The sequence below is a fragment of the Tenrec ecaudatus genome, chromosome 11, assembly GCF_050624435.1.
Source record: "Tenrec ecaudatus isolate mTenEca1 chromosome 11, mTenEca1.hap1, whole genome shotgun sequence".
NCBI classification, from domain to species: Eukaryota; Metazoa; Chordata; class Mammalia; order Afrosoricida; family Tenrecidae; genus Tenrec; species Tenrec ecaudatus.
In genome coordinates, this window is record NC_134540.1 from 108658496 (window position 1) to 108670532 (window position 12037).

A 12037-nucleotide genomic window follows, 5' to 3' on the forward strand; every position below is an offset into this window, starting at 1 on the left:
TCGTGAGCTTTTAAGACCCTAATCACTACTCACCACATTAGGCTGTGCGGTCTTTGTGAATTGTGGGACCCCAATGATGTTAGTGTCCCCTTGAGACTACGGCTCGGATTCTCCAACCCCCCTGCTTTGTTCCCTCGAGGCTTTGGGATTATGGCTAAGAACTTCTCATAACTTTGACCCATTAGGAATCCAGAATGACTGATTTTTTTTTTTTTTTTTTTGGAAAGAGATCTTCAGCACTTTCTTCTGAGGTTCCTCCAGGTGGACTCAAACCTCAAGCCTATTGAGCCAAGCACGGAGCCATTTCATCTTTTTCCTGGGAGTGACTGGTGGCTTCAACCAAACAATCTGTGGGCTGGCAGATGTGTGCTTCGCCACAGTGCCACTGAGGCTCCTTTGTGGGTAAATAATAGAGTTTAAATTCAAACTTTACTCTGGTCAACTCTTTGCTGACCTAGTATGGTTGCTTCCCGTCTCTCCTCTACAAGACATCAAAGGAGAGCAAAGCCAGCAGGCAGAGAGGATGCTGACTCCCATCAGCAAACAAGGAACCCAAATTCACTGCAATTGCTCTTAGCAACCCCCTGCCCCACCCCCCACCCCGGTGGGTTTCTGAGACTGTTTAAGGGAGTAGAAAGCCCAGTCTTTCTCATGTGGAGCTGCTGCTGGTTTCAAACTGCCCGCCATGCAGATTTCACCCAATGCATAACCACTATGCCACCAGGCTCCTAGGAGACAATCATTTCATTTGAAGCCAAGATTCTTGCCCTGGAAACATTCTTGACTCAGTAAAACATGAATGCCCAGACATGGAGATCTCCAAGGAATGCAGGCACCTCAGATGTTGAAAAGACCAGTACTTTCTACAGCCGACCTGTTGAGAACCTTATTTTTTTAAGCAGCCATGTCTACATTTCTTTGTCCTGTACCTCAAAGAAGAAAGAATAAAGTTCTCTTTGTAAAGCCAAAAAAAAAAAAAGAAAGAAAGAAAGAAATTCCATACACAGTACCCTGTCTGTGCCTCTTTTCAGCAATTCTTACGGTTCCATAGCAGTTTTTCTATTTCTAACCCTCCCTCTTCAGATTTCCAAACAAGGGAAGGAACAATGAGGAATGGAGACAAGTTCTACCAGAGTGCGTTGCATTGTGCAGGAAAGTGTAGTGTCTAGATAAAATCTAACCAGAACCTAGAGCCTGAAGCTAGTGAAGCTATAAGGGAGTCCAGGAGCCACTGAACCTCCACCTCCAACAGAAGTAGCCCCCAAGGAAAGGTAACTGACCCATCAATCTACAGCTGGCTAGTCACAGCATCAGTATCAGTACAGATGGACTAGGATTCTTTTGCATGAGTCCCAATGTAGACTTTTCTTAAAGATCATTTTATTGGGGTCTCTTACAGCTCTTGTAACAATCCATACATCAATTGTATCAAGCATCTTTGTATATGTGTTGTCATCATTATTTTCTAAACATTTACTTTCTATTTGAGTACTTGGTATCAGCTCCTCCTTTTTCCCTCTCTCCCCCCTCCCGCCCTCATGAACCCTTGATAAATTATATATTATTATTATTATTTTCATATGTAATGTAAACATATTTTCAGAGCTTAAAATGATTGTTTAAACAACTCCCTCCTGGTATAAAATGCAGACAGCTGATACCATTGGGTTAGGGCAAGTCCTAGCAATCTGATAGCAGACCAATCAGTCATTCAACATTGATGGAGCTGGCCCATCCTGAGAGCATTCTAGGGCAACAGCAAGAATGGAAGAGACAGGCCTGTTTTGAACATCTTCCATCCAGTAGATCAGGAAAGTGAGTGATGAATGTACAAGGTAAGACAGCCTCCAACTACAGCTATAAAAAAGCTAGGAATTGAGGCTGGGTAGAGCTGGATGAATTCAGGACCATGTCCCAAAGTGACCTACCACACAAAAGCCGAGTCCATGAGCCTCTTTTTGTAAAGCATCACTGGAATGCTCAGAGAACAATGAGATATGCAAAAGTCCTATGATAATTATAAAGGACAGCAACAACACCAAACCCCATTCTTTCATTCACTAATTTCATGCTTGCGTCTCTCCAGATTCAGACTTCCAGTCTCCGGCACAGCTCTGGGACTAAACAACCAAATACTTAGGCCCAATGTACAGATTGACAACTCCTTCCCTTAGTTGGCTTGCATGGGGCTGACCCCCTAGATATTCAAAGGATCTAGTCTCTGGGTGACATAAACAGTTAATACACTTAGCTGTTAGCAGAAAGGTTGGAAGTTCAAGTCCACCTGGAGATGCCTCAGAAGAAAGGTCTGGTGATCTACTTCTGAGAAATCAGCCAGTGAAAACCGTACAGAGCACATTCCACTCTGCAGCATGGGCGTCGTCATAAGTTGGAACTGATGGCAATCAGTATGGTAACTCATAAAAATATTTCACTTGGATTGTTAGATATGCTAATAATTATCCTTAATAATGATAAATAAATAATGAGAATTTATCGATAATTCTGTACTAGACTCTGTCATCCATACGCCATACAAATGTCATCTAGTTTAGGTTGTTGAGTAGTGAATGAGAGACATGTGCAGGCCTCCCCACTGGCCTACTCTGTAAAGCAAACCTCTACTGCTATGGAGTCCATTCTGACTCATAGCGACCTATAGAGGGTTTCCACGATTACAAATCTTCGTGGGAGCAAATTGCCTCATCTTTCTCCCACAGACTGCCTCATGCGTTTGAATCTGTGGCCAGCAGTCCAGTACCTTACTCAGAATGCCACTAGGGCTCAGTACTTGTCATTAACTACTACTTCCTTTTTCATCAGCACAAAAAATAAACACGGGATTCGTTCATTTCCCCAAAGCTGGCGAGATGACAATGTAGAGTCCCTGAGGACTACTAAATAAAACCACAATTTCTCTGGAGTTGATTCTAACCTAAGGTGACCGACCAACTCCCTACTTTATCAGAGCCGTACTTTGCTGCAGAGGGTTTTGAGTGGTGGATTTTTCTGAAGTGGATCACCAGGCCTTTCTTCCAAGGCACTTTGCCCCTCCAACTATTTCGTTCACAGCCCAGCCTGTTAGGTTAGCACTCAGGGACTCCTTCTCAGCTGATACCTGTGTCAGTGAGGTTGTGGAAGGCTAGAAAGTGGGGACTGGGCATGTTGCCCAGACTATTGGGGGAATTCCTGGGCACTGGGCACTGGGCACTTGAACGGACTGTAGTGAGCTGCAGGGCTCAGTGGGGCTTACCTTTACTTCTCTGGGAGTTGTCTGGACAAAGGCCTTTTTTCCTGCCTTGGAAGACTTGGAGGACGTGGACGATGACCCTTGAGCATGCCTGGGCTTTAGGTCGTGAAGACTGCTGAGGTATTTCTTGCGCAGGGCCAGCAGCTCCTGCAGGTACTGCAAGCAATCCTGGGTGCGCGAGTACATCCACGCGCGGTCCTCCTCGTGCTGCGAGTAGTACAGGCCACTGTCCATACTGCTGGTGCTCTTGTACTTCTTCAGGGACTCGCTGAAGGTCTCCCCATAGTCTCCCACTACGTACATGGAACTGCTGCGAAGGAGCCGGACAGCCGAGCCAGCCCCGCCGTAGTACTGGCTCTCTACTTCTGCCTTCCTCTCCGGGCCAGAGCTGAAGATGGAGTGGAGCTTCCTGAACATGGTGCTCGGTTTCTCTCGGAGTGCTCCTGCCAGCTGCCACCTGATCTAGTTGCTGGAGAGACCGACAGTAAGCAGGCCAGCTGCCATCTACCGCAGGGGTCCCGGCGAGTGCTGGCTGGGTTAGGCTGGTGGCCTGGGCATCTCTCAGGGGGGACAGTGACACAGAATAGCCAAGGTGCCAGAAAGAACCTGCCAGGACAAAGACTGGCTTTGGAGAACCATTTGGTACAAAAACCTTCTGTGCGCTTCCATCCAAGGTCCCCGCTGATTAGGGCAGGGTGGCAGTGCACTCTGCTCCCTTTCTTTATTTTCTCTTCCCAACTCCGTCTGTGACTTGACCTTGGTGTCGATTTTTACATGTTGGCCTGGCTAGGCTGGCCCCACTGAATCTGTGAGTTCAAACGAATTCCTCCTTCGGAGGGTCGCCTCAAAATCAAAAGCAGTTTGTTTAAAATCCAATGCTCCAGCTAGGTCAGCGCGGGCACGGCCAGGGCTCTTGGCAGGACTGGCAGACGCCTGAGAAGCTGTGCCCCGGAGCCTAGCCTGTGCCTCAGGAATGAGCAGGAGCCCGTCACCGGATAGCAGGCGGGTGTGCAGAGCCAGCGGACTCAGGTGGCCGACTCGTGACTGGCTGCACAAAAGCAGCTGTGAATGGAGGGTGGCGACTTTCAGGTAGCGCACACCGTCTGCAGCGTAAGCGTACTTGAATATAAACGGACCAGTCCACATCGGATATCGGCTGCTTTTTTAAGAGCAATGTATGAATATGTAGAAAGCTCAGGGATGTTTCCATTAGGATTTTTCTCGGGCAAATATGAGAAGCATCCTTATTGCATTCACTTGTTAGACATCCGTTACTATTTCAGACTTCAGAGAGCTGGACTTTGGAGTTATCTAGGACAAGCGTTTCCTTAATTTGGAGTGGGCTTTAGAGGAGACTATGAATTCTCAGAAATTATATCGAAAATATGACAGGTAATATGTGTTAAAAGCTTTCTTTTCTTTCTTTTTTTTTTTGTTTGAGAGGAAGTTGGAAAGAAGAGTTGGATCCATGGTTTGATCAGATATCCAAAGAGGTCTATGATTTAGCAAGGGGGGGAGTTATTTTTTAATTATTATGTCCTTCTCTAGGACAATAATCATACTCTTGTTAAAATTTGTAGCTACAAAAAAAAAAGAGGACCTGATGCAAAGGGCTTAAGTGGAGAGCAAATGCTTTGAGAGTGATTAGGGCAAAGAATGTATGGATGTGCTTTACACAATTGATGTATGTATATGTATAGATTGTGATGAGTTGTATGAGCCCCTAATAAAATGTTAAAAATAAATAAATAAAATAAAAATAAAATTGAGTCCAGAAAAAAAAATGTAGCTACAAGTGGATCAGCAGATGACTGTGAGCATAAATTAAAGATGCGACATGACTAGACTGTGAGCCCGAGAAGGACAGATAAGTGACAAGCCAGGTACAACCGATGCCCACTTCACCACCCCACCCCCCACCCAAGGTATAAGGGAACATACCCAAAACATATCAGCAAAAGCAGGCACGTGTGTTAGAGGAGACATCCTGATAAAACAGATTTATAAGCAGCAGAACAAGACAATAGAATATCACGCTTTCAGCTTGAGGTGATCAATGCTTACTTCTCCTACACTTAGTGGCCTTTCAGTTTTGGGGGCCAAAAGGCGTGCAAGCACCATTCCCTTTCTGAAGGAAATGAGCACAGCTCTCGGGATCAAAGGCCTTCTCTGTAAGATACCGGCACAGTATCCATCCTGGACTGCTAAGATTACCCCTTTTGCTTAATATTTGCTTTATTGCTTCTGAGATGTGAATGTGTGACTCGTTCCTCTGGAAGCTTAGTAGAGCCCCTCCTGCAGGAAGTAGCTCCACTAATAGGCTGTGCAGGGTGGGAATAAAGGGTTTGTAGTTTAACCTTTGTGTTAGACCAGGTTGTATAAGAAGAGCTTATATCAAGAAGTAATTATATAGGAAGAAGGCATTCCAGCCTAGTCCAATTCAAGCCCAGGAGTCCCGTCCTAGTCCACTGAAGTCCTTCTTTAAACTCTTGCAGAATGCAGGCAGATCACAAGCTAGAGTAGGGTGCAGAGGCCCATGGATCCAAAGTCAGTGGAAATACGGCAGGGCAAGGACAGCTCTCAGGGTTGGCCACAGAGTCCCAGACAGCAGGAAGGCCCAGGGCCAGCGACAGAGATCTCTGTTTGCCTTGCTTTTAGACAAAAGGTTTATGACATCGAGGAGGTGTTATCAGGCTGTGAAATGATTGACAGGTTGCACTCAGCCCAGGTGATGTCGTTGTTAGGGGCCATTGAGTCAGCTCTAACTTACATCAACCATATACACAGCAGAAAGAAGCCCTGCACATCCCCGCACCATCCTTACCATTGTTTCTCTGCCTGGGCCCACATTGATGCGGCCACGGTGTCAGCGTCTCATTGAGGGCCCTCCTCTTTTGTGCTGCCCTCCTCTTGACCAAACACCGTGTCGTTCTTCAGGAACTGCTCCCTCCTGACAATATGACCAAAGGCTGTAAGACAATATCTTGCCATCCTTACCTCTAGGGAGCATTCTACCCATACATCTTCCAAGACAGATCTCTTTTACCTTTCTTTTTTTTTTTTAAGATCATTTTATTGGGGGCTCTTACAGCTCATATAACAATCCATTCTTCAATTGTATCAAGCATATTTGTACATATGTTGCCATCATTATTTTCTAAACATTTACATTCTATTTGAGCCCTTGGTAACAGCTCTTTTTTCCCTCCCTCCCACCCTCATGACCCCTTGATAAATTGTAAATTATTACTATTTTCATATCTTACACCAACCGTTGTCTCTCTTTTCCAGTGGTTTCTCCCCCCACCTCTCCCCTACCTTCCTGGTATTGCTACTTCCATTTCTGTTCCTGAGGGGTTTATCTGACCTGGATTCTGTGTGTTGTGAGTGCTTATCTGTACCTGTGTGTACATGTTCTGGCCTAGCCCACAGTCCATGGTACTTTGAATATTCTTCTCCAGCACCAGAATTCAAATGCATGGATTCTTCTTTGGTCTTCCTTAATCAATGACGAACTTTCACATGCATAGGAGGCCATGGAAAATACCCTGTCTTGAGCAGAGTGCACCTTAGTCCTCAAAGTAACATCCTTTTTGATAATACTCTAAAAAGGTCTGGTGTAGCAGATTTACCAAAGACAACTCATCTTTTGATCTCTTGATAGCTGCTTCCATGAGCATAGATTGTGGATCCAAGCAAGACAAAATCCTTGACACCTTGTATCTTTTCTCGATTTATTGTGATGTTACTTACTGATCCAATCGTGAGGAGTGTGGTCTTCTTTACATTGATCGTAATACATACTGGAGGCTGCCATCTTTAATATTTATCAGCAAGTGCTTCAAGTCACCTTACTTTCAGCAAGCAAGGTTGCGTTATCTGCATATCACAGGTTAATAAGCCTTCCCCCAACCCTGATGTGACATTCTTCTTCATATAATTCAACTTCTCTAATGATTTGCTCAGCATACAGATTGAATAAGGATGGTGAGAGGACACAACCCTGACACGCACCTTTCCTAATTTTAACCCTTGTTCTGTTTGCACAACTGCCTCTTGATCCATGTACAAGTTCTACATGAGCACAATGATGTGGTCAGGAATTCCCATTGTTCTCAAGGTTATCCATAGTTTATTATGGTCCTCACAGTTGAATATCTTTGCGTGATCAATAAAACACAGCTAAATATCTTTCTGGTATTCTCTGATTTGTACCAAGCTCTATCTGACTTCAGTAATCATCTCTCTTGTTCCACGTCCTCTTCTCAATGCAACCTGAACTTCTGGTAGCCCCTCACAAAGTACTGCTGCAATTGTTGTTGGATGATCTTCAGCAAAATTTTACTTGCATGTGATGTCAAGGATATTGTTATAAAATTTGAGCATTCTACTGGATCACCTTTCTTTAAATGGGCACATATATGGATCTCTTCCTGTCAGTTGGCCAGATAGAAGTCCAGTGCTTCATCCACTTTCAGAAACAGCTTTATTGGTAGTCTGTCAATTCCTGGAGCCTTGTTTTTGACTAATGCCTTCAATGCAGCTTGCACCTCCTTCTTCAGCATCATTGTCTCTTGTTCATACGCTCCCTCCTGACATGAGGTCTGTCAACTAGTTCTTTTTGGTCCAGTGACTGAGTGTTCTTTCCATCTTTTCCCGAAGCTCCCTGCATCATTCCATCTTTTTCCCATAGAACCTTTCAAGATTCAACTCAAGGCTTAATTTTTTTCTTGACTTCTTTCAATTTCAGATATAGTAAACTTGTTTGTCCCTTTTGGTTTTCGAAGTCTAGGTTTTTGCACAATTCATTGTAATCTTTGGCTGTTGAGCTTCCCTTTTGAACTTTCCATTCAACTCTTCATCCTTTCTGCCATTTGCTTTAGCTTCTCTATGATTAAGAGCAAGTTTTTGAGTTTCCACACCTACATTTTTATAAGAACTCAACTTGACTCAAAATCATCTAACTACCACAGACTTTCCTATATACATTTATAAGTATTGATTGCGGTGAATAAAACCTAAGTGTTACAAAGGCAATTCAATGTCTCTGAATGCTTTGTGGGATTTGCTTAAAACAAAGACTAACATTGTAAAAATGGCAACACTACCCAAAGCAATATATAGATATAATTCAATCCTGTCCAACATTCCTCTTTACTGAAATGGAAAAATCATCACCTTTATGGGAAAAGGAAAGAGGCTCCAAATAGCCAAAGTAATATTGAAGAACAAAGTTAGAGGCTTCCTACTTCATAGTTCAAGACCAGAGAAGAGAATAGTTTCTTCCTACAAATATAGTTGTCACGGCTGCTCAATCAGCATGCTATAAATGTCCACAAAACCCCATTGATTCTTTCCATGAATCACGGAGAACACTAGACAAGCGCCAGGCCAAGTCACGGAGGAGAGTCTACGTTCTTCCCATAGCCCCCGCTACTGAGGCGGCTGCCGGGGAGTGGAAAGGTACAAAAGGCTCAGAGGTCTGACCAGGACCAGAGAATCGGGATAACGAGCCTGGCTGTGTCCCAGAATGCCTAAAACTGAAAGAGAAGAATCACTGAGTGGAGAAGAGCGGCACAGAGGATTTGGTGAGCAGGGCTGCAGAGGTACCAGGTGACGCTGCTGTGGGTGTGGAGGGAGCGTCTACCTGCTCTAAAGGTGCATCAGTTGCTCTGGGTGGGCAGGTGGCAGGGTGGGTTCTTATGCTCACTGAGAGGGGGGCAGGGCAGGTGGTGGTGGAGAGCAGCAAGGTGGACGTCACCCAGATCAGGTGTGAATCAAAGCTTAGACGTTCATTTAAACTCTCTATCAAGGCAAATGCTGCCTATTTCATAAGACTGCTATAATAATTAAACAAGACCATACACAACCAATTGCCATCAAGCCAGCATGTGTCAACGCATATTGTCTTCAATGGCTAATATTTCAGAAGTAGATTACCTGGTCTTTTTATTTTATTTTATTGGGGGCTCTTACAGCTCTTATCACAATCCATACACATATCCATTTTGTCAACACATCTGTACATATGTTATAATCTTTTTCAAAACATTTTCTTTTCTACTTGAACCCTTGGTATCAGCTCCTCATTTTTTCCCCTTCCTCCCTCCATCCTGCACCTTTCCTCCCCTATGTTCCCTTGATAATTTATAAATTCTTCCTCTTTTTTTTTCATGTCTTACACCGACTGCTGTCTCCTTTCACCCACTTTTCTCTTGTCCCTCCCTCTGGGAGGGGCCGTAGATCAATTATTGTAATCGGTTCCACCTTACTGCCCCCCCTTCCCTTACTCTCCTAGCATTGCTGCTACCCTTATTGGTCCTGAGGGGTTTATCTGTTCTGTATTGCCTGTGTTGTGAGCTCTTATCTGTACCAGTATACATGGTCTGGTATAGCCAGATTTGTAAGACAGAATTGGAGTCATGATAGTGTGTGTGTGGGTGGGGAGGAAACATTAAAGAACTAGAGGAAAGATGTATGTTTCATTGGTGTTATACTGCACCCTGACGGGCTCGTCTCTTCCTTGTGGCCCTTTTGACAGGGGTGTCCAACTGTCTACTGATGGACTTTGAGTCTCCACTCTGCCCTGCCCCTCATTCCCATTGATATGCTGTTTGTTTGTTTATTTGTTTGTTTTGTTTTGGGTCTTTGATGCCTGATACCTGATCTCATCAATACCTCATGATCATACAGGTTGGTGGCTTTTTTCTATGTGGGCTTTGTTGCTACTCAGCTATATGGCCACTTGTTTTATCTTCAATCCTTTAAGATCCTAGATGCTATATCTTTTGATAGCCAGGCACCATCAGCTTTCTTCACCACATTTGCTTATGCACCCATTTTGCCTTTAGCAATCGTATCAGGGAAAATGAACATCACAGAGCCTGGTCTTTCTTTTGGAGCACCTCTGGATGGACTAAAATCTCCAACCTTTGATTAGCAATGGAATATTTTAACCATTTGTACTACCCAGGGACTTCTTAATAATATATAGAAAGCACATAGATATCATAATTACGTAATCAAGAGTATAGTTATTTATAATAATATAGTAATACACCTACTAAATTACTCATCAAATACTATCCAATCCAAATATTATTATTATTACTATTATTCAATTCCAATATTCAAATCTTTTTAATTTAGGCACAATTCAAAAGTTCTCTTATCCTTTAGTACAAGTAGAAATCACCCATTCTCTTATGGAAGGGTTGCAGGGAGGAGATGAGCCAGTCAGGGTGCAGTTTAGCAATGATGAAACACAACTTTCCTCTAGTTCCTAAATGCTTCCCACCCGCCCCCACCCACTATCATGTTCCCAATTTTACCTTACAAATCTGACTAGCCCAGAGGATGTACACTGATACAAATAGGAACTGGGAACATGGGGAATCCAGGACAGATGATCCCTTCAGGACCAGTGCTGAGAGTGGCAATACTGGGAGGGTGGGGTGGAAAGGGGGAACCGATTACAGGGATCTACATATAACCTCCTCCCTGGGGGATGGACAACAGAAAAGTGGGTGAAGGGAGATGTCATACAGTGTAAGATATGACAAAATAATAAGGGTTATTATTATATGACAAAATATCAAGGGTTCACGAGGGAAGGGAGAGTGGGGAGAGACGGGGGAAATGAGGAGCTGATGCCAAGGGCTTAGGTGGAGAGCAAATGTTTTGAGAACGATGAGGGCAATGAATGTACAAATGTACTTTACACAATTGATGTATGTATGGATTGTGATAAGAGTTGTATGAGCCCCCAATAAAATGATTTTTTTTAAAAAGTCACCAGTTCAGGTAGACTAGTCTTAAGAGCGATTAGCTAAGAAATCATCAGGATAGCCCACCACCATGGATACTGCCACGTTTCCCTTATGGAACCCTGTCCTTCATAGCACTATTTGCCTATAGGGTACACAGCACGGCATTCCATTCCCTTTGGACATGAAGTCAGGGGAACAACTATTCCGTTCTTTTCTCATTCAATTGGGGTTGTTGCCTATTGTCTTAGTTGCCTGGCACTGTTGTAATAAAAAGTACCACAAATGGGTGACTTTAAAGGAATATATTGGCTCACAATTCTGGACCTAAATTTTCAAATCAGGGTCTCAGTTATGTTGATTCTTCCTGTGGGCTTCTCTCCTAATTTCTGATATTTGTATGGAATTGACTCAACATATATTGCTGGCCCGTAATCCTTTGTGTGTGTTGGTGTGTAGAGAATGGTCATGTAGCCTCTTCCTAAAGTGTGTGTGTCTCTGGGTCTAATCTACTTTATAAGATACTACTTAGACATGATTCGGTTTAGGACTCACTCTATTTTGGTATGGTCTCATTAACATAACAAAGGGAACCCCAATTTTTAATCATTTTACTGGGGGCTCTTACACCTTTTATCACAATCTATACATCCATCCATTGTATCAAGCACATTTGTACATATGTTGCCATCATCATTTTAAAAATATTTTCTTTCTACTTGAGCCCTAGGTATCAGCTCTTTTCCCCCCCTCTTCTCTCCCCTCCTTCCCTACTGTTTCCTTGATCATTTATTAATTTTTCTAATGTCTTACATCAACCAATGTCTCCTTTCACCCACTTTTCTGTTGTCTGTTCCCCTGGGAGGGGGGGTTATATGTCGATCATTGTGATCGATTCCCTCTTTCTCCTTCCACCTTACCCTTACCCTCCTGTTATAGATACTCTCATTATTGGTCCTGAAGGGTTTCTCTGTCCTGTGTTCACTGTGTTTCCAGCTCTGATATTTACCCATGTACTTGC

General features: G+C 43.6%; 1 protein-coding gene across 1 annotated transcript in view; it reads right to left on the reverse strand.

Annotated features, from left to right (window-relative positions):
• The window catches only part of C11H13orf42 (chromosome 11 C13orf42 homolog), a 35685-nt gene extending 32018 nt beyond the window's left edge, over window positions 1–3667 (reverse strand). The window contains exon 1 of the mRNA XM_075563543.1: window positions 3254–3667. Within this exon, the coding sequence (XP_075419658.1) occupies window positions 3254–3667 (414 nt within the window). The remainder of the gene's footprint in view (window positions 1–3253) is intronic.
• Window positions 3668–12037: the final 8370 nt, after the last annotated feature.